The 20,821-nt window shown below is 40.8% G+C and overlaps 6 protein-coding genes across 6 annotated transcripts; 3 read left to right on the top strand and 3 right to left on the bottom strand.

Moving 5' to 3' along the window:
- Positions 1-77: 77 nt before the first annotated feature.
- IL334_004833 (uncharacterized protein) lies at positions 78-2,150 on the bottom strand (the record flags this gene model as incomplete). The annotated part of the gene is made up of 6 exons (XM_062936548.1): positions 78-251; positions 433-519; positions 669-815; positions 1,087-1,333; positions 1,512-1,741; positions 1,881-2,150. 6 exons carry the CDS (start codon positions 2,148-2,150, stop codon positions 78-80), a joined length of 1,155 nt encoding a protein of 384 aa, XP_062792599.1.
- Positions 2,151-2,536: 386 nt separating this feature from the next.
- On the bottom strand, positions 2,537-4,690 carry IL334_004832 (uncharacterized protein; the record flags this gene model as incomplete). Its single annotated transcript, XM_062936547.1, has 6 exons — positions 2,537-2,700; positions 2,752-2,817; positions 2,874-3,051; positions 3,103-3,744; positions 3,800-3,906; positions 3,973-4,690. The coding sequence occupies 6 exons, from the start codon at positions 4,688-4,690 to the stop codon at positions 2,537-2,539; spliced, it is 1,875 nt and encodes a 624-aa protein (XP_062792598.1).
- An 897-nt stretch (positions 4,691-5,587) lies between these two features.
- On the top strand, positions 5,588-8,446 carry IL334_004831 (uncharacterized protein; the record flags this gene model as incomplete). The annotated part of the gene is made up of 1 exon (XM_062936546.1): positions 5,588-8,446. The coding sequence occupies one exon, from the start codon at positions 5,588-5,590 to the stop codon at positions 8,444-8,446; it is 2,859 nt and encodes a 952-aa protein (XP_062792597.1).
- A 1,232-nt stretch (positions 8,447-9,678) lies between these two features.
- Positions 9,679-15,538, top strand: IL334_004830 (uncharacterized protein; the record flags this gene model as incomplete). The annotated part of the gene is made up of 7 exons (XM_062936545.1): positions 9,679-10,696; positions 10,789-11,578; positions 11,641-11,735; positions 11,798-12,016; positions 12,069-13,435; positions 13,489-13,709; positions 13,765-15,538. The coding sequence occupies 7 exons, from the start codon at positions 9,679-9,681 to the stop codon at positions 15,536-15,538; spliced, it is 5,484 nt and encodes a 1,827-aa protein (XP_062792596.1).
- Positions 15,539-15,966: 428 nt separating this feature from the next.
- On the top strand, positions 15,967-17,961 carry IL334_004829 (asparagine-tRNA ligase; the record flags this gene model as incomplete). The annotated part of the gene is made up of 4 exons (XM_062936544.1): positions 15,967-16,256; positions 16,362-16,479; positions 16,600-16,737; positions 16,843-17,961. The coding sequence occupies 4 exons, from the start codon at positions 15,967-15,969 to the stop codon at positions 17,959-17,961; spliced, it is 1,665 nt and encodes a 554-aa protein (XP_062792595.1).
- A 293-nt stretch (positions 17,962-18,254) lies between these two features.
- IL334_004828 (uncharacterized protein) lies at positions 18,255-20,126 on the bottom strand (the record flags this gene model as incomplete). The annotated part of the gene is made up of 11 exons (XM_062936543.1): positions 18,255-18,410; positions 18,476-18,553; positions 18,630-18,738; positions 18,830-18,892; positions 18,953-18,988; positions 19,063-19,202; positions 19,276-19,348; positions 19,426-19,585; positions 19,674-19,746; positions 19,825-19,927; positions 20,005-20,126. The coding sequence occupies 11 exons, from the start codon at positions 20,124-20,126 to the stop codon at positions 18,255-18,257; spliced, it is 1,113 nt and encodes a 370-aa protein (XP_062792594.1).
- Positions 20,127-20,821: the final 695 nt, after the last annotated feature.

Below are 20,821 nucleotides of genomic sequence, written 5' to 3'. Positions count from 1 at the left end.
TTTTCCCATGGTGATCGTGACTGTCGAAACGGACAATTCTAAAACCCTTATACATTCAAACGAAGGGACCTCAAAACTCACGTAGCATCAATTTGTTTGATCTGAGGTAATGCCAAAATGATCTTCCTTCTATATCCAGTCATATCATTTGTTTGACAAGGATTACCTTCCAAATAAACTGTTTCTAGATTTTCCAAATGACGCAATTGAGAATCTAGTGATTGTAAATTTGGTATCTTGTTGTAACTTGCCTGTTTTATGTCACGGCGGAACATGCGGTTATAGGTGAAGATGGAACAACAGGTGATAGAATGGGAATTATGGATGGAATGTAACGAGTTTGGATCAGCATAAGTTATATCAACGAGTCTTCATGGTCACGATGATGATGATAATTCCATAAGGTGGAATCATTATCAAAGAAGAACTCACCCAGAACTCTTCTAGTTCAGTCAGATGAGATACACCTTCAATCTCCTCAATCATGTTATTACCAATATCAAGAGTCTTGAGCTTTTTCTATAGGTGCGTTGGGACAAGTACGTCGTCAGCGCATATTCTTGTCGGTATTGTGGAACACACATCTCAGATAATAGGGATGGGGTATCCTTCCTCGACTTCTGACTTGTGGAGGACAATGCATATGCCAGTGACAATTGACAACTCACGTTATTTTCTAATCCTTGGATTTTTGTTAAACCGTTGTGGGATAGATATAGTTCTTCCAGGTTGATCAACGCGTCGAGGTTTTCCAGTTTGGTGATTCTGTTCGATTGAATCGATAGTATCTTAAGTGATGAGAACGTTGAAAGGTTCTAAATGGAGAGAGAAAACCCGTGTCAGCGAGAGTTTCTCTCAACCGACTGCTTTTCTAGTCCAGTGATCTCTGAACGTTTTTTGGGAATGCCATTCTGCAAACGCCTACCCCATATACGGAGCACTCTTCTCTCCTCCCGCTGCCCAACTGCTCTCTCTTTGTTGTCTCTTTCCCTCTGCTCTCCTCCCCTCCTCTAGTCACCCCCCGGCCATCTCCCAACTTTTGCTCATTCCCGGCAAAAGAGACTTTTCATCTCATCAAACACTCACCTCCAAAGACCTAATTTTGTTTTTACCCAACCACAACTCCTCCAATTTAGTCAATTTATCCAAATTCTCAATCGATCTAATTCTATTCCCACCTAATTCTATAGATGTTATGGTTCCACTACACCAATCCAGATCGTTCTCCTCGATATGTGAGATCTTATTTTGGACGAGATAAAGGACTGTCAATTTGGTTAAAGAAGATAAACAAGGTGGATGTCTGAGATTATTGAATGATAGATCTAATGAGCTATTTTCACAAGGGTTTTTTGTCAGTTAATTATTGATCCAATGTCATGCTCTGCTCAAGAGTATGATCAGGAATCTGTAGGGGAAAGGGGATTTGTTCGTTTCGAAAGATGATCATAGTAGGAACTACATTGAAGTAGTTCCAACTTTCAAGTTGAAAGGATTATCCAATAACTCACGTTAAATTTTTACAACCTTTCAATTCATCATCATCGACTCTTGATCCTAATCTATTATCATACAGATCTAATTCATCCAATTCGACTAAACCATCAAAAACATCACTTGGTAAAGGAGATGTCAATTCATTCTGTCTCAAACATAATCTCTTGAGATGTGTTCCGAATCTTGGGATATTCAATGCTGATAAAGCATTCGTTTTGATCCTTAAATGTTGAAGTTGTAGATCCTACATCATCAATGAAAGCAGATGTCAATCAATATGTGTTCAATTGCACCTGGCTCATCTTGTGTCTACAGATGTCTTTCACTCGTACTGATAGAAGAATAAATCATATCAAAGACGAAAAGAAGTGAAGATGACTTACCTCAGTATCATCAGGATAATCTTTCAGGAAATCGCCATCGCCTTCGCTTGCTCCTTTTCCTTCTCGTTGTGAATCTGCTCCTTCCACATTTATATCATCATCGTCTTCAGGCTCGGAATCTGATGCTGGAAGCTGAACAATCTCAGTTGGACCTAATCTCGCTCTTGGTCTTTTGGGTGAAGTATTCGAATTCGAAGATGACGTTAAAGCGTTTTCGCCCGTTGAATCAAGCCCATCAATGGGTTCTTGAGGCTGATCGGATGTAGACATTCTCGCTTCGACTTTCAGTGGCAAGTAGCGCAATCTTGACAGTACAAGGATTGAGTAGGTATAGACTGACAGCTGATGGAAGAAAGGAGAACTGAGGATGGAATTGCATTATTACTTTTGTTGAATGCTCGTGCGAATCCGAATGACACATGGACTCGCTTATTTCCGATGGAACATCAAATTCACTCTTCTCTGATTGCAAATGGAATGAAGATGAGGGTAGGAGGGATGATGCATGCGATGACAGATATGGTACAAGTGTATACGACGATGATAACAGTAGAGTGAGGACCATACGATGATGAAAAGGAAAGGTAAAAGAGTGTAACTGTACACATTAAGGACTAGCAGCTCGACACTTGATGTATTTACCTGAAACCTGCACTTTAATCGACCTCACTGCCGAACCTTCTCTTCTTGTTATTCCTGGTAGCCTGTTCCATACTAACGCATTGGTAGGAGAGATGAGAACCCGCATCGGCGTATCTCTCTGTGAGATCAATCTTACGCTTGAGCTCGTCATCTTTGATATTGACGAGCTCTTTCAATGCTGAAAATCCGAGAAGTCAGTCTCATGGAAATTGATACAAGTAGGACTTACCAAGCTCGAATTCGCCATAATGATGATGGGCGCCATTGAGACCTTGACTTTGAAGTTTGTGATTGTCTAGTGCGTGAAAGTCAACTCTAAGAGGATTCTCACAAAAGCACAGTATATCTTACCTCCGACCTCGCTCCAGGTAATGGTGTATTGAGGCTGTTTTGCAATCTCAAGAGCGTTTTTGAAGATTTTCTCCTTATTAATGATAGTCTCGAAGATCGTGGTATGACTCTTCAGCTCCCAAGGGATCTTGAAGCGAGATCTTGGGGTATGAGCAAGTGTAAGCGCTTCTCCTCCGTCCTATACATCTGTCAGCAGTCATTATTCTTAAGGTTATCAAACTTTACTTACGAGTATAGAAGGTAAGGAATCAGATTCACCGTCTTTTGCCTCTTCTTCTCCTTGGCTGTAGACTCTCTTCTTGGATGCGGATGGTGCAAGAGGGAGTTCGTTGTCGGAGTTGTCAAAATCGGGGACTTCGTCATCACTAAAGTCGCCAAAATCACCTGACACGATTTCGATACGGGAACGTTCAGTTACTGGTCTTTCAGTCCCTACGGGGTCCTCGGAGATCCATGTCTCTTGTGTTTCGACTTGATTGGCATGGAGATAGTGAGGATTATTACTGTCATAGGAACGAGGTTTAGAGGGGGGACCTGACGGCTGTTGATTTCTGCGCAATGACGCTGGCTGTGTTCTCATCGAGGAGGAGTGATAAGGGACTGGCAACTGATTTTTCGAGGTGTCGAAATTATGATACTTATCGATCGCCTCAAGTGGGACTTGTCTTTCCGAGTATTCTGCTTCATGTTGAGAATCCTCGTAAGTGTCACAAACCAATTCGGCATAAATACCACCTTGGTGTGAGACAGATGTCTGAGTGTGAACACCTCGAGCGACTGCTCGTCGCTGGTCATTCGTGTAGGCTGGAGACTGCTGAGGAGAGCTCTGACCATTAGAAAATGTGCCTCTTTTACCTTGACGAAGTCCTGTCTGTATCGAGCAAAGATTAGTGAAAATCCATCAGTATTATGAGTGACAGTCTCACCTCGTTGAGACTGCCCCTCCTACGCTCCAAATCGGTAGCGGTAGCGGTAGGAATGTATCCCCCTTGCTGATTTTGTTTAGTATTTAACTGAGAACTGGCAAGATATCCTGTAATCAACATGATTCAATCAACGATTTTGGTTCACAACGCTGTGAGACATGAATAGACTTCACCTGGCAGAAGAGAGATAGGAGGGGCACTTCTCTTTGACCCGTTGATAGTAGATACATTAATGTTTGTCCTGTGAGGCTCAGGAATAAACTGTCTGGGATGTCCGCTAGGAGCTGTTCTTTGGTGGGTACCGGAATATGGATTGTTGATACGGGGGCTTTGAGGGTATTGACCTTGAGTGTGAGTACCTTGATTGCTAGGCTGGATATTTGAACGACCTTTCTGGTCGGGCTGAGCTCTGGAACCGATGGGACTTGCTCGTGATTGACCTTGAGGTTGGGCTTGACCTTGACGGGTAGACGACACATTAGCTTTGTCCGCAAATGATTCGGTCTGATTTTGAGCTTGAGCTTGAGCTTGAACTTGAATTTGAGGTCGGGCTTGATATACAGGATGACCCTGATCTTTCGTTTGAGATTTCTTGGTACTACCATCTCCAGGTAGATGTTCGTCATAAGTAAGTAATTTGACTTTCGATTTTTGGTCATTGTTAGAACTTGAATCAGGTTGAGAGTCATTAATAGGGGAAACTCTACCTTGAGGCATTGTTGTAGTAGATTCAGAAGTCATGATGATCATGTTAGAATCTATACCAATGACACCTGGAGGAAGATGGATATAAGTGTTTTCGTTTGCTCTTTGAGTTGCACCAGAAGTAGAAGGAATGTTAGAATAGTGTCGAAGTTGATCTTTTGTACTTTGATGAGGGGTTTGGGGCATGTCCAGTAGAATTGATGACTGCAGAAGTAAATTTGATAAATTCGATCATCAGTTTTTCCAACTTACAATAAGCTGCTAGAGGGGAAGAGAGGTGGAAGGAAGCTCGAATGAGAGCTGACTTAAGCAAACAGAAAAAGGAAGGTGAGGAGAAGAAATGGGATTGGTTGAAAGGATCACAAAAATTGTGGTAGGCTTCCACTGCACCTCATGTGGGGGATAATGGAAGCAAGTAGAAGGGCCGTTGATAGTGTAGTAAAAGTATGAGGGAACTGAGATGAGGACAACAACAGATGACGAGGAAAGGGACAATACCGTCGCCAAATGGGAAGTATGGCAACTTGGAAATACTGTTGTTCTCGCCAGAGAAGAAGGATAATCGAACTCACCTGGTCTAATGGAGATGAGCCTGAAATATCTAGTCAGATGTATCGTTCAGTGCTGCATCCATATAGTGAAGACTGACATGAGCAGAAAGAGGAGGAAAGGAAGATTCGAAGGTCAAGAATGAAAATAGGAAAATGAGAGGGTGAAGGTGGACTGACAAAGTGGAGGATACAATCAACCGGGGGAAGTAAGATCTTTGCCACTTTGCATGCCTAAAACTCCTCTGCATGGTACACCGAAACGGACGTGCCTAAATCATATCCCTTTGTCTATCTTGCAAGTTGCCGAACAAAAGTTGGAAAGATGAAAATGTCCTTCGTTGAATGACTATGAATGACATTGAAACGTATACAGGACGGGAAAGAGCAGATGATACATTCGAAAATAATGATGAGATTGAAGAGAATATAACGTGAGATCATGTGCAATACAGTATCCGTCGAAAGGAAAGTCTGACTGACCCTCTTCAACACTGTAATACAGACAAGCGTCGACTTTTTGCAAAATTAGAAAATGTCAAACAAGGCCAAAGCCGCTACCTATCTAGGTACGGCGTTCCGACCTAAACCACGTCTACGACTCAAACTTCCTTCCTCTACACATGGAAGAGGAAGTGTAGATTTGAATTCTGGGATCAGGAGTACTTATGATCCTAATCAACCGGGATGTTCAAAATGGTTTTCAACTACGATAAATCAATTTACTATATCCCAAAGAACTTTCTTCTCTTCCAACAGTTCTTCATCTCCATCAGCACAAGCACAAACACAAACACGATCAGAGCCACAAATACAATCAAGTAGATTCAAGGATATCACCCATGAAGACAAAGAAATGGTGGAAATACCTTTACCATATACGAGTAAAACACCACATTTACCATTACCACCTACTTTACCTTATTCACCTAACTCATATCCTTTCAAAAGGCATTTAGAGATTTTATCATTATCATTTTATTCGACACCTGATGAATCATGGTCAGTCTATATGGGTTTACATCCCTCGTTAAGACCTTATATACCTGATGAAACATTCAAATCGTTATTGTTACATCAAGTAGATCATGTCGAACAAGCTAGAGGGTGGACCAGGACGAAAATGTTACTGAAATTAGCTAAGAAATGTCGTATGCCTTTGGACATATTGGGTAGTGAAGGATTAAATAAAATTCTAAGACTTGGTATGAGAAGGTTTCGCATAGAAAACGATTCAGCACAAAAGGAAAAGGAGAAAAGTGATGAGATTTTTAGATTAATCAGGAAATTGTGGATGACATTAGAAGCAATGATCGGAATGAGAAACATATCACATGAGCTTAAAAGAGGTTGGTTAGGTGTTCAACGTCGAAGGATAAACAGCATCTTACAAACATCAAGAGGAGATGCTAATGATCAGATTACGTCAATTGAAGATTCTGTATTAGAGATGGTTAAGAAAGGTGGTACAATAGGATTAGGTTTTTATATAGGTGATATATTTTCTAACTCCTCGACCAGATCAACGCAAGGTCTCAAAAGGTCTTTGGCGAGTATGATCATCTGTATGACTCAAGGTGTGGATATCAAGACAATACATGTGGTGAAAGTGATGAGAAAACTCAATCATCTTTTTGCCCAAGAAGGTATAAACGGACTGGAAATGATCAGAGAAGTGATCGCTTCAATACTGAAAGAGTTGAAATTTGATACAAATTCAAACAATGTTCGAACCTTGTATCAGGCATTGGATATCGTTTCTGAGCGATCAAGAACTAGAGTACAGAAAGCCTTGGATTTGTTAGAAACCAATAATCTGAGTATAGGAGAGATGATAGGTCGAGGTATATCAGTATCTCTTTCCGCGAAAGAAGATTCGATTACTCGCCTAAATGCGGCACTACGTTTACTTGAAGCTGCTCTTCAACATAGAGAAGATGGTGATTGTAATGCTCTGATCACATCCCTCACTATTGCATTATATAATGCTCGACGTACTTCACCTGTCGACTTTGAAATCGATCAAATCGATCAACTCATCGTTCGATTCGTCAGATTACTTCATGAAGCCCAGATCCCCTCTCGACTTCATTCGGAATCGATCATCCCTCTTTTCCGATTGGTATCGTTAGCTTTACCATCCACAGAGGCTTACATCATTTCAAGAAAAATATATCAATATGCCAGATCAGCTTCTCCCCCTTTCAAATGGTCACATAAGAATATTTCGTCATGGAGAACCCTGTTCAAATTCTCACTCACTCCACCAAATCTCCATTTACACTTTGCCTCCAGACTGTATACAGATTTAATGGCTGATGGTATACCCATTCGAAGACCTGATGCTCTGATGTTGATACGAGCAATAGGTACTAAAGCCAGTCCGTCAAGAGCGGTCTTACTAGAGAGACACATCAAAGATTATCTTTGGTCCTCATATGGTTCAACATCTCCATTGATCTTATCTTTGGTTCAAGGTCTGAGTCAAGGTGGGATCAAAGACTCAGAATTAGCTCTTGGATTAGCTGAGAGACTATCGGAAGGTCAATCGCTCAGTTCTGGAGTGATAGAAACTATCATTACTCAATTATCTAAATCTTCCAAAAAAGAAGATCGATTTAAGATCTTCCATCTACTCGAACAGGTGAGTATGGACAAGAACGATAATCCAATCAAGAATTTTAACACTGTTTTATCTCATTTGGTCACTTCTTCGAGAACATCACCAGATCCAGAACAAGGCCAATTAAGTCACAGTGAAACTTTAGGGTATGCAATTCTATTATATAGGGAAATGATCAAGAAAGGGATTACACCAAATAGCAGAACTATATCAATCATGTTACGGTCATTACTTGATTCGGGATATTTAGATTCTGCTTCATCAATATTCAACGCTTCTATGAAAGCCAAAATACCGATAAAATCATTTGCGGTAGGAAGACTGATGGTCAATCTCGCTATGTCCGATAGAACAGGCGATGCTTATCAAGTGGAAGAAACCTGGAGAAAGTTGACGACTAGAGGGAACGAAAAGAGTTGGGATAAAGGTGTTATCGGAGCTAGAATATTGGTGGATGTCAAGGCTGGAAACGAAGTTGATATGGAAGAAATCATGAAGAAGACCGGATGGAAAGGAAAAGATAGTTTCTTGAGGTTCTTGCATAGACTCAAACCACCTCGGAATGGAAGTGCCTCAGAAACACAAACTCAAATGGACGAGGCGGGCGAGGATTTAGATCAATTGACGGAAGATGGATTTGAGCCTAAACAGGGAGGAGTTGTATCAAAGTCATCATATTGGGATCAGAAGAAAGATCACTTTTCACGCCGAGAGAGAGGAGATGGGATTGATTTTTGCATGCCATCTAATCTAGGCATGGTGTATCATTAGATAGCGCATCGACATCGTGTTGTTGTATTTGTAGTTTATCCCATGTTCATATTCACGCACTGCATGCTTTACCTGCAGGGTTTTTGGTGGTGAAAAGCATCAACTGTGATCCATGGCACAATCCTGCGGATGACCGTCGGCTTCGGGCGTTAAATCGTTCAACGAACGCGTTCGCGGTGTCTCCAGAAATGATTTATACGAGGTATGTACAATAATAAGCGTTGATTTTGACACGGTACGTTCGGGTCCCGAGAAGAATGAAAAGGCAGACGTCGACTGACTGCAGAAAGGCAAGAAAGACCCTTTCATTAGGGTTTCCTCCTATTAGAATGGATGATTTTTAAGCCAAGAGAGAAGAAAAAGTGCATGTCACACTGTAAGGGGGGGGTCTTATCGGATGAGACGCGACGTGACTTTTATAATAACTACTCGGTATGTGTTCCTGAATGGGTGCTAGAGTCATATGCACCGCAACATTCTCATCAAAGCCGAACAGATTATCAATCCAATTTTGATACGTGTATGATCTTTTATTTTCACCAATCTGTCTTGAGATACCATCTCAACTCATCATCCTACACTCACTTAGGCAACGCCATACTACAAGGATACATCACAAGCACACGATCAGAGCATCATCCAAGTAACACGTTCCCTCAAAGGAAGAGAGATGAAAAACAACTGCCACTTCCTTTTTCTGGATTGATATTGTTTAACATGATATGATACATACAAAAACTCCATTCATTGAAATCCTTTGGACATTCTATTTCAAAGACATCAACAGCTCATATCAAACTATATCACGTACCTACTCAAACAATCACAACAAGATTCGTACATTCCTTAGTAACATTATCTATCAATCTTCCTTCATCACGGTTCCAAGTCTCCTGACGACTCATAATCAGGGTTCCTAGTCTTTCATTTATAATATAGTAATCGGTTCGGGCAACACGGTGGCGGGATCTGTGTATCTATCAATTCATCCTAGTATATGGGATAAGTACATCATATCACCCAGGTCATACCCACCAAAAAGGGAAAGACATACAAGGTCATCTCTTCAAAGCTTGGTATAGGGAAACAAAAGGTGAGTGAATAATCAACTCTTATCAATAGAATAACCCACAACTAATCAAATCCACAATGGACTTCATAGGCTTATCAACTGTTTTTTACAATCTCTCCAGCCTATCACACTCATTTTACCAGTGCCATCTTTTACCACAATGTCAAATCTTCGACCACCATATCCAAACGATCCATTCGCTTCCAGCTCATCTTCTTACGCCATGGAACCATCTACTTCTTCATCCTCTTCACGACTTAACCCAAATCCCGTATCTTCCTCAGTACCCCAAAATTCATATCTAAACGTCGATGATTCAGAAGGCGAAGATGTTTTTGATCCTCAGTCTATCGATCCGGAACTCAGGTTGAGGACAGTTCGTACAGCCCATTCAGTGTTAGCTGAATCCATAAGATCTGAAGCGGCAGCCGAGAACAGAGCTAAAAGGAGGAGAAACTTATTTAAAAGTATGAGAAGAAGGAAATCATCCACAATCTCTACGACCAGTAAGAAGAAGAAAGAAAAGTCTGTGAACGAGGAAATAGATTTAAGTGGTAACGATAATTCAGATCATAGAAGAGGTACTATGACTACCATTGATACTGAATTCGAATCATCTCCATCAAAGTCTCAGCATCAATCTTCTTTCCCAACACCTCCTGCAATACCTGAAGTACAACCATCAACGACGACGACCACGACGACTACGGCGACGTTCATGGAAAAGATAAAAGGTAAAGGTAAAGGTAAAGCACCATTACCTCGTAGATCAGTATACGTTAATATACCTTTACCTTCAAATCTCATGAATAAAAAAGGTGATCCAATAATAAGATATGTTAGAAATAAAGTGAGAACCTCAAAATATACTTTAATAACTTTTCTACCTAAAAACTTATTCGAACAGTTTAGAAGAGCTGCGAATATCTATTTCCTGCTTTGTGTTATAATTCAGTTATTTAGCGTATTCGGCGCACCAAATGCTCAAATTGGAATGTTACCTTTGATATTCATTTTAGGTATGACAGCCATTAAAGATGGTTTCGAAGATTGGAGAAGAGCTCAATTGGATGATGAAGTTAATAATTCCGCTACTACTAAATTAACAAGTTGGAGGAATTGGAATCAACCTAAAGATCCTAGAAATTGGTTGGAAAAGTTGTTAAATATTGGTCAAGGTGAGTTGAGCTTTAACGTGATTGGGGAATAAATTTCCTGGTCGTGTAGAAATCCATACGACGCTACGACCTCATGTTGATGGTGTCTACAGTACCCGGTAAAACAACAAAAGGAGTCCGAAAACTTCGAGAGAGAGAAGGAAATGCGGGAAATCAAATAATGATGGAGGGTAACCAAAAAGCAGTGGCTCAAGATCCACAAGAGGAATTAGATGTTATCGTAGTAGACAAAGAGTCATATCCTCTATCGACAATGCCTTCGACAGTAATTCCATCATTGAACATCACTGAGGCCTCTACGCCGGACATATCTGGAGGAAATGGGTTCAGACAATCGCTCATGTTGAGAAAGACGTCAAGTATGCCCAGTATGGTATCTAGAAAGAGCAACGGAGTAGTCGATTGGAGTAGACCAAACTCAGGTAACGCACAATGGGAAAGGACATTGTGGAAAAAGCTTGAAGTTGGTGATCTAGTCCTTTTAAGAGATAACGAACAAGTACCTGCAGACATAATCGTTCTCTCCACTTCAAACGCCGATGATCTCTGTTTCGTCGAAACTAAGAATTTGGATGGAGAAACGAATTTGAAAATCCGTCGAGCGCTCAAGGCAACTTCTTCAATGAACTCGGAAGAAGAAATGGAACATGCTAGATTCGTCGTCGATTCCGAACCTCCTCATGTCAACCTATATACTTACAACGGTGTACTCAGGTATACTCCCGCGGATGCTTATGGTAAAGCAGAAGAGAGGATAGAAGGTATCACCATCAATGAGCTTTTACTGAGAGGTTGCTCTGTAAGAAACACAAAATGGGTCATTGGAATGGTCGTATTTACCGGTGCCGATACCAAAATCATGATGAATGGAGGTGATACACCGTGAGTTTCAGCGATGTTATTAGGGTGATCATTCTGATGGTTGGCTGATGATTGATTCGTAGCTCGAAACGGAGCAAGATCGAAAAGGAAACGAACTTCAACGTTATCATGAATTTCGTTGTCCTGGTATTCCTGTGCTTGGTCACTGCTTTACTTCGTATGTCCATCGATACTCTTATATCCCTGAAGGCGAAAGCTGATCTTGATGCCACCGAACAGATGGATGGTATCGATCACTAACAAAAACGAGCGCTGAATCATACGAACCTGGTGCCGAGGCTAGTGACAATATTTACCTCGACTCGGTCATCATCTTCTTCTCCTGCCTCATCGTGTTCCAAAACATCGTTCCCATCTCCCTGTACATCACCGTTGAAATCGTTAAGACTATTCAAGCGTACTTCATTTTCCAAGATGTGGAGATGTATTATGAGCCATGTAAGCTACCGCGAACTTAAAAGGTTGACCGCAGCTGATATTTGTTTCAAAGATGATACTCCTTGTATACCTAAAACATGGAACATCTCAGATGATCTTGGTCAAATAGAATACGTTTTCTCCGATAAAACCGGTACACTCACTCAGAACATCATGGAATTTAAGAAGTGCTCCATTCAAGGTGTCGTTTTCGGTGAGGGGATGACGGAAGCTATGATGGGTGCCGCCAAGCGAGATGGACAGGATACAGGTCCAGCTATGGAAGATCAAGAAGTCGAATTGAATGAACTGAAAGGCAAAATGCTCAAGATGATGAATCATTCCATCCGGAACCGATATCTGCGAGAAGACAAATTGACACTCATCGCTCCTGATTTGGTAAATCACATGTCAAATTCCTCTGATCCACTTCAACCTCATATCATCGATTTCTTCCGAGCTCTAGCTGTTTGTCATTCAGTCCTTTCCGATACGCCTGATCCTGCGAAACCATATGAACTGGATTATAAAGCAGAATCACCCGATGAAGCGGCGTTAGTAGCTGCAGCTCGGGATGTTGGATTCCCCTTCATCAACAAGAACAACACTTACCTCGACATCGAAGTGCTTGGTACTCCTGAACGATGGACACCTCTCCGCTTGCTTGAGTTCAACAGTAGTCGAAAACGTATGAGTGTGGTAGCCCGAGCTCCCAACGGGAAGATTACGTTATTCTGTAAAGGAGCCGATAGTGTTATTTATGGTCGACTTGATCCTAATCACGATGAAGCACTCAAAGCGACTACTCTCAAAGATCTCGAAACATTCGCTAATGGTGGATTGCGAACTCTCTGTATCGCTTATCGAGAGATGTCAGAGGAAGAATACCAAGATTGGTCGAAGAAGTATGACGCAGCAGCTGCAGCTACAGTCGATCGAGAAGGTGAAATCGAGAAAGCAAGCGAATTGGTAGAACATGATTTAACGATTTTAGGTGCAACAGCTTTAGAAGATAAATTACAAGAAGGTGTACCTGACGCTATTGCCATGTTACATCGAGCTGGGATCAAACTTTGGATTCTGACAGGAGATAAACTACAAACTGCCATCGAAATTGGTTATAGTTGTAATCTCCTGACCAACGATATGGAAGTTATGATCATTTCTGCTGATTCAGAAGAAGGTGCAAGAGCTCAAATCGAAGCTGGATTGAACAAAATCGCATCGGTATTGGGACCTCCAACGACTCCTGGAGCAAAGCGAGCAATCAAATCAGGAATGAATTCCCAAGCTACTTTCGCCGTCGTCATAGATGGTGACAGTCTTAGATATGCTCTTCAACCAAGTCTCAAATCTTTGTTCTTGAGTCTGGGAACCCAATGCTCAGCTGTCATATGCTGTCGTGTTTCCCCTTCTCAAAAGGCCTTGACAGTGCGACTTGTAAGTACATCTGCTGTACCTTCATAAGTTGAATGCTAAAATGATTGATCTAGGTTAAAGAAGGATGCAACGCGATGACACTCTCAATCGGAGACGGAGCCAACGATGTGGCCATGATTCAAGAAGCCAATGTTGGTGTCGGTCTCTACGGTCTAGAGGGTTCTCAAGCCGCCATGTCGGCCGATTACGCTTTTGGTCAATTCAGATTCCTGACGAGATTGTTACTGGTTCATGGAAGATGGTCTTATGTCAGAGTCGCAAACCTGCATTCCAAGTGAGTGACGGGCAGTATATCTCCTGGGGTAGTTTGCTGACGTTGGACGATAAAGCTTTTTCTACAAGAACGCAATCTTCACGATATCAATGTTCTGGTTCCTCATTTTCAGTTCTTTCGACGCAACATATCTCTTTGAATACACATTCTTAATGTTGTATAACCTTTTCTTCACTTCATTACCTGTAGGAATAATGGGAGCCTTCGATCAAGATGTAAACGCAATAGCAGCAATGGCGTTCCCGCAACTATATAAAAGAGGAATTGCAGGATTAGAATATACCCGCACACGATTTTGGCTGTACATGTTTGATGGAGTATATCAATCGTTGGTCATCTTCTTCATACCTTATTTCGCTTACGGAGGAGGAGAAACATGGTCTTCAAGTGGTAGGGATACGAACTGTCTGCATGATATTGGGAGTACCATTGCCGTCGCCGGTGTGTTAGCTGCCAATTCTTATGTTGGAATCAATAGTCGATACTGGACAGTAGTCACTTGGATAGTCATTATCCTCTCCACTTTGCTGGTTTTCATCTGGATTCCAATTTACTCGCAATTAGCCGTATTACCATATGCTGGAGTGGCAGAAGTGATTTATGGAACCTTTTCATTCTGGGCGGTTATAATCCTCACCTGGGTAATTGCGGTAGGACCCAAATGGTGCATATCAGCTTTCAAACAATCTTACTTACCAAAAGATAAAGATATAGTCAGAGAAGCTTGGATATCTGGTCATCTGAAGAAAGAATTAGGTATCAAACGTAGAAGGCATTCAAAAAGGTTGTTAAACAAGGATATATCAGAAGAAGAAGCTACTGTACCTTTACCACAGACTAGAAATCCTCAAAGAAGAACTAGTCTGATTGATCATTTCACGACGACTACATCGAAATCCAATGAAATTTACGAAGATGATGAAAGGGGTAATTATCAACCTGCACTAACTTTTAGTCCTAGAAAAGATTATTCAAGATCACCGAATGTATCAGATGATGGTACAGGTACGAATACACCTAGTCTATTCAGTTATCCACCTTCACCAATTAACTTGCCTCAATCTCAACAACAATACCAGAACCAAAATCAATATCAGAATAATCCATCGTCAATAAATCTAATCAATAATTCTAGTATACCAAATTCACCCAATTCCAATTCCAATAAAGGTCGACCTCATTTGCACTCAATGTTTGGCAGACAGCTATCAGATCCAGGACAACTTTCACCCGGTCTGGATGTACCTAGGAACTATAATTACTATAATAACAGCAATCACAATCAATCTCATACGGAACAACCTATTTCATCATTCAATTCACCTACCTTATCAAATGCCGAACAGGAAATCCAAAGGGAAGTTCAAAGATTATCCAGGACTTCAATCGACATTAAAAGAGCTAGTCTGTCAGGTGAAAATAGTCCAATCATATCTCCAAATGCAAATGCGAGTGGAAGTGGATCTTCTTCAAGAAGAAATTCGATTATTTCACCTAGAAGAAGGAAAAGCTTACCTTTATCTGGGAATATATCACCTAGAAAAGGTAATAGTAATCCCACAAGTCCAAATATGGATGGAAATGAGCTTAGTCCTATAAGAGGTAGTTTCGATATGAATACCACCCACAACGATGTATTCACATCTGGATCAATGCAAGCTCAAACTTCGAGAAGTCTAGGATATAACAATAGGAAGAGAAACGATGATGAGATGTCGAATAATCAATGGGAAGATCAAAGTCAAAGTCTATCACAAGGAAGAACTATAAATAACGTCAACAGTCGTGGTGCTGGCGCTGGTGCTGGTGGATTCGGTTATGCTGTATAGACACTCAATTAATCTAAATCCGTAAATGAACATTTTTTGGATATTGAATCTTGGACGTTTCTGCATCCTCATCTTTGTATATATGAATACTCTCGGTAGGCTTGGTATACGCGATGGAATGGTGCACGAGTAGAAGTAGATCAACATCATTGCTATACATGTAAATACAAATTGATATGCATATTAAGGAATACTAAGTAATTTATATTCAGCATTTCTCGTCGCCAGCATGATTTCATAGTCAGTCGCGAGTCTTCGGGTGAAAGTGAAAGTGAAAGTGGAGGAAGTGAGCGTAGAGTCAAACTTCGACGAAGATCTGGGAGATTTCGAAATGTGCAGTCTATATTTCTGTTATTCATTCCAACATCACAAGGCAAGAAAATTTACTCAACGGTCCTGATTCTGGGAGAGGGCTGTGAATTGTAGAAATGCGTTGTTCACCTATTCGATTATCGGCGCTCCCACCTACGCTACGAAATATCCTTTCATCCGCCCAACAACAGGCGTCTTCTTCGTCGACCTCCACTACCTCGCAATCTTCATCGAGTTCATCAAAATCTTCAGCAGCAGACGCAGCAGAGGGTGGACCACCGATCGAAGTGAATGGATGGATAAAATCTATTAGATGTCATAAAAACGTGTCGTTTCTAGAAGTGAATGATGGAAGTGTCGGAAAAGGTTTACAAGCTGTTCTGAAAGGTAAAGGGAAATCTGAAGGGTGAGATTCTCTCACACTTAACATTCGTATTGGGTATTGGGTAATGGGGATCGATAAAGGAAGGAAATGACTGACTCTTCCTCTTAAATCATTAATGAATGGTAGCTTAACGAACGGAACAAGTGTCAACTTGATTGGAAAATTGGAAAAATCAAGAGGCAAAGGACAAGATTTAGAATTGTTAATTCAAGATATAAATGTTTTAGGTATATCAGATCCAGAGGTATGTCATAGTTTATACTACTCAACTTCAACCTGATTTGCTTTGATCCGATTTGATTGAACGGATGAGATTGAATGAATGACTGACAACATTGCACTCCTTTTAAACACTTATTCGTAGACATATCCTATACAGAAGAAATCGCTTCCTGCATCTGTACTTCGAGATAATGCGCATCTTCGATTTAGAACGTCTCAGACCTCCGCTGTTATGAGGATAAGAGATGCTCTAATGAGAGATTGGCATGATTGGTTCGAGGTGAGTGCTGAATGCTGAAGCCGATCTATAGTCTCGCCAGATACTTGGATCCTCAAGGAATTTGAAACCAAACCATACTGATGTATCCCTCGTATAATATCATAGAATAACGGTTTCACACATATACATACTCCTATACTGACTGGATCGGATTGTGAAGGTGCTGGAGAAGTCTTCACTTTATTCGACAACAAACCCTCTCCCTCATCATCGTCGACTTCGTCTTCATCCTCGTCTTCGTCCTCGTCTTCTTCCTCTAAAGCGACGCAACCATTCTTCCCGCATCCCGTACATCTGACTGTATCCGGTCAACTTCATCTTGAAGGTCCGACACATGCCTTATCTCGAACATATACACTCTCACCCGCTTTTAGGGCCGAACCAAGTTTGACTTCAAGGCATCTATCAGAATTCTACATGTTGGAAGGTGAGATTGCATTTGTGGACAAGTTGGATCAATTACTGGATGTAGTTGAAGATGGAGTAAAAGTGACTATTGAACGAATACTTTCAACGAAGAATGATAATGGTAATAAAAGAGGTGAAAGAGTAAGAGAGGATTTGGAGATAATAGCTAAATCAATATTCGATAATCAACTTACTTCTGCTTCTGCTACAGAAGATCATGAGAAGATACCTGATCAACCAACTATAAATCAATCAGATCCTCTAAATCACTTACGTCAAATCATTAATAAACCTTTTACACGCATAACATATACTTCAGCATTAAAGTTAATCTCGGATATACATGAGAGAGAAGAACCATTCGATCATCAACCTCCTAAATGGGGTGAAGGAATTTCAACAGAGCATGAAAAATGGTTAGCTTTACATTTTGGTGGACCAGTCTTCATCACTCGATATCCAGCTTCAATCAAACCTTTTTACATGTTACCTTCCTCTTCAACACCTCCTCAAGATGATTCTGGAGGAAGACAAACACAAACAGTAGAATGTTTTGATCTTCTTTTCCCACAATTAGGTGAAATGGCAGGTGGATCATTAAGGGAACATAGATTACCTCAACTGATATCAGCTATAGAAAGAGCTGGAATGAACAAAGAAGATTATGATTGGTATCTTGATTTAAGAAAGTACGGGTCTGTCCCTCACGGTGGATGGGGAATGGGTTGGGAAAGATGGGTTAGTTGGGTTACTGGGGTTGGAAATATTAGAGACGTCGTTGGATATCCTAGATGGAAAGGTCATTGTAAATATTAGTGCGAAACATAGAGGTAGACGGTTCACACTTAACAGATCATACGAATGCAATTCTCATTGGTAGATGGGATAGAAATCAGATGAAAAGACAATGGAGATTCTCTTCCTTTCTGGCAAATCACCAGAAAAGTCACCGATTGATGATATATTATCCATTGGCGTTGAGAGATTCAAGTCATACATTATTTAGGATCATCCCTTACATTATCACCAATGCGAACTCCCAAAACAGAAAACATAGTCCCCGACTATCTATCTCTTTCCATTACTTCTTGCACTCTTGTTCTGAGTGTTTAAACTAGTTGAGCTGGATCATGAAGTGTTTTATTGGATTTATTACTCTGATGAAAATCGAGATGTTCTACCCAATGATCATCACATGTCTCTTTCAATCCCTCCAATTGCTGTATCCTGTTGATACCAGGTGGGGTACATTGCAATTTGTAAGACTGATTTGTGAAGAAGACTTCAGCCCAATCGTTTGGTGATATATTGCCAAGGTATGGCGACTTACCTCAACATATGTATCGGTATCAACAATGACTGTATCTTGATGAAGTGGACTCGAACCTTGATAATACGTATTCGGTTTCTGAAAGTGTTATTTCACATCTCAAAAGTCAGTATCGACATTCAAGGATACTAATTTGATCCGATACTGTACTTACAGAAGGAGTACAAGGTCCGATGGTGGCTGGACAACTTGCTCTTCTTAAATCAAATCTTGAATTTATAGTGGCTAAATATCCCACCACATAGAATTTCGGAATGAGTTGTCTAATAAACATTTAATTCCTGGTCAGTATCCTGCATCATTCCAAGATTTGGGAATCTTATCAACCGTATGCTGTGAAAAGGCTTCACTCACTCGAAGAAAATCCCGATGGTGGAAGGTGGATTTATAGCGAATTCGATGACGAAAGCCAGCATTCTACGAAACCACTGTTGGTATTAGCTGATACGTTCTGTGGAGACCATATAAATCACCTACAATAATGTTGGACCAAGTTGAGTTTCCAATGTGATTCTGTCAGAAACAGCACAGAACCACGTCAGCTCGCGCATTATTTAGTTGCATGATGATACGTTCAAGTCACTCACAGCGTCACTCTCTTGACTAGATCATCGGTGTGCGACCAGCCTGTTCTTGATCTATACAAACCCCAACCGATACTTGCAGTGATGATAGAATCTGTAGCTAGAGTGAGGGACTGCCATGCCTGGACCGGAGGTAGAATTGCCTATTCACGTATATCAAGTATTGTCAGGAAGTTCAATACCTCTTCGGAGGGCAAGTCGGATAGAGATACTTACAAAAGCTTGGAGTTCAGAACTTAATGATTGACATGCTACTAATATCCATACAGTAACACCTAGGGTTGTTACACTTTTAATTGCCACAACACGATATCAGTGTAATGTTCCGTGTCTCGAGGTTTTTGGTGAAAGAAAGACTATACTCACATAAGAGATACTAATAAACCTACGAGTATTCGACTTTCCCCATTCAGTCTGTATGATCTTTCTGTGTAGAACAATTGAACAGGGGCGGACATTATCCATCCTAGAAGAGGGAAAACTTGAGGATAATTCACTTCTAAGAATACTCTATATTGACCGAAATCTACAGTACATGCCACACATTCTGTCAATCATGGCCGACTGGGTGTTTTTTATCAACACAATTTGGCGATCTCAATGCGATCACTTACTGTAAACAAAATTATGCAGACAATAACTTATTTCACATCCTGTATATACCACGGAAGCTATTAAGAGGAAGTGCTGTTCGACAAATTCAATAGGGTCAGCAGTTGTATAGATTCAGGTTAGTCACCAAATAATAGATGCCCTGCAACTTACAGTGAGAAAAGCGTGAAGACGACGTTCTGTCTGCCTTGAATATATCCACCAAGTCAGGTACTGTTGACTGACAACACCCAGCAAGATCCCATCAAACAATACTCTATTTTCGAAAAATACAAGTTTTCTTCAGTGATTTTGATAGGTGCAGTAAATGATTTGAGGAGCAAAGAAACTGACGCTAATAAGAAAGGTCCAATATGCCATCCTAAATTTCCACCAAAAGCAGCTTTGGCAATAGCTTCAATCTGTTCCACAGGCATTCCAGATATATCGATCATCTCCATTTTGGACAACGACATGTGATCACAGTGCGAGTGCAAGAAAGAAATGGACGTCCATAGAAGATACATCAGTACTTATATACAAGCCTGTATGCAGTACAACAGCCTTCAGTTTTTATAGGGATATAAATCCCAAGCTTTTGAATGGAAATGAATTAAAGTTTTAAACATACAAGCTACAGGTATAAATTCCCGTACAATGGCTGCCCTGAACCATCTTCTGTCAATCAACGTCGATGCTAAGTACCTGATCATCTTTGTAATAAGATGGGAACAGGGCAGCTTCAGATATACCATATACAACTTGACCTTGGCACCATCCTTCTTGCGGTCCTACTCGATATATCTCGCCAAAAACTGCAGCTGGGCTGTAGAGAATTGATCCTAAGACGCCTATCTAAGATCCAGGAACTAGAAAATAGTTTAATTTGTGTTATCTTCCAATACTAATCGCATAATGGTCCGTTTAAGTGTGTTACTCGTAACATATTTTTTGAATGTAATTTCCCCACCAAGGCGTCAGCCATGTTTCGCCGTCGTCTCACTGAACAGAGCAAAGCGAGGTATATCCAACAAAGGAGGTTCGGTACAGAGCTCGTACCGTAGGACACATCAGATACCGGGTTGGATTGCTATATACAATGCATGTTGTTAAATAATTGATGAACAGGAATGAATGACAGAACGCAGATTAGCTAATGTAGCTTGTGTAC

The sequence above is a fragment of the Kwoniella shivajii genome, chromosome 6 (assembly GCF_035658355.1).
Source record: "Kwoniella shivajii chromosome 6, complete sequence".
Lineage (NCBI taxonomy): Eukaryota > Fungi > Basidiomycota > Tremellomycetes > Tremellales > Cryptococcaceae > Kwoniella > Kwoniella shivajii.
This window is presented reverse-complemented; position numbering and strand designations above follow the sequence as displayed.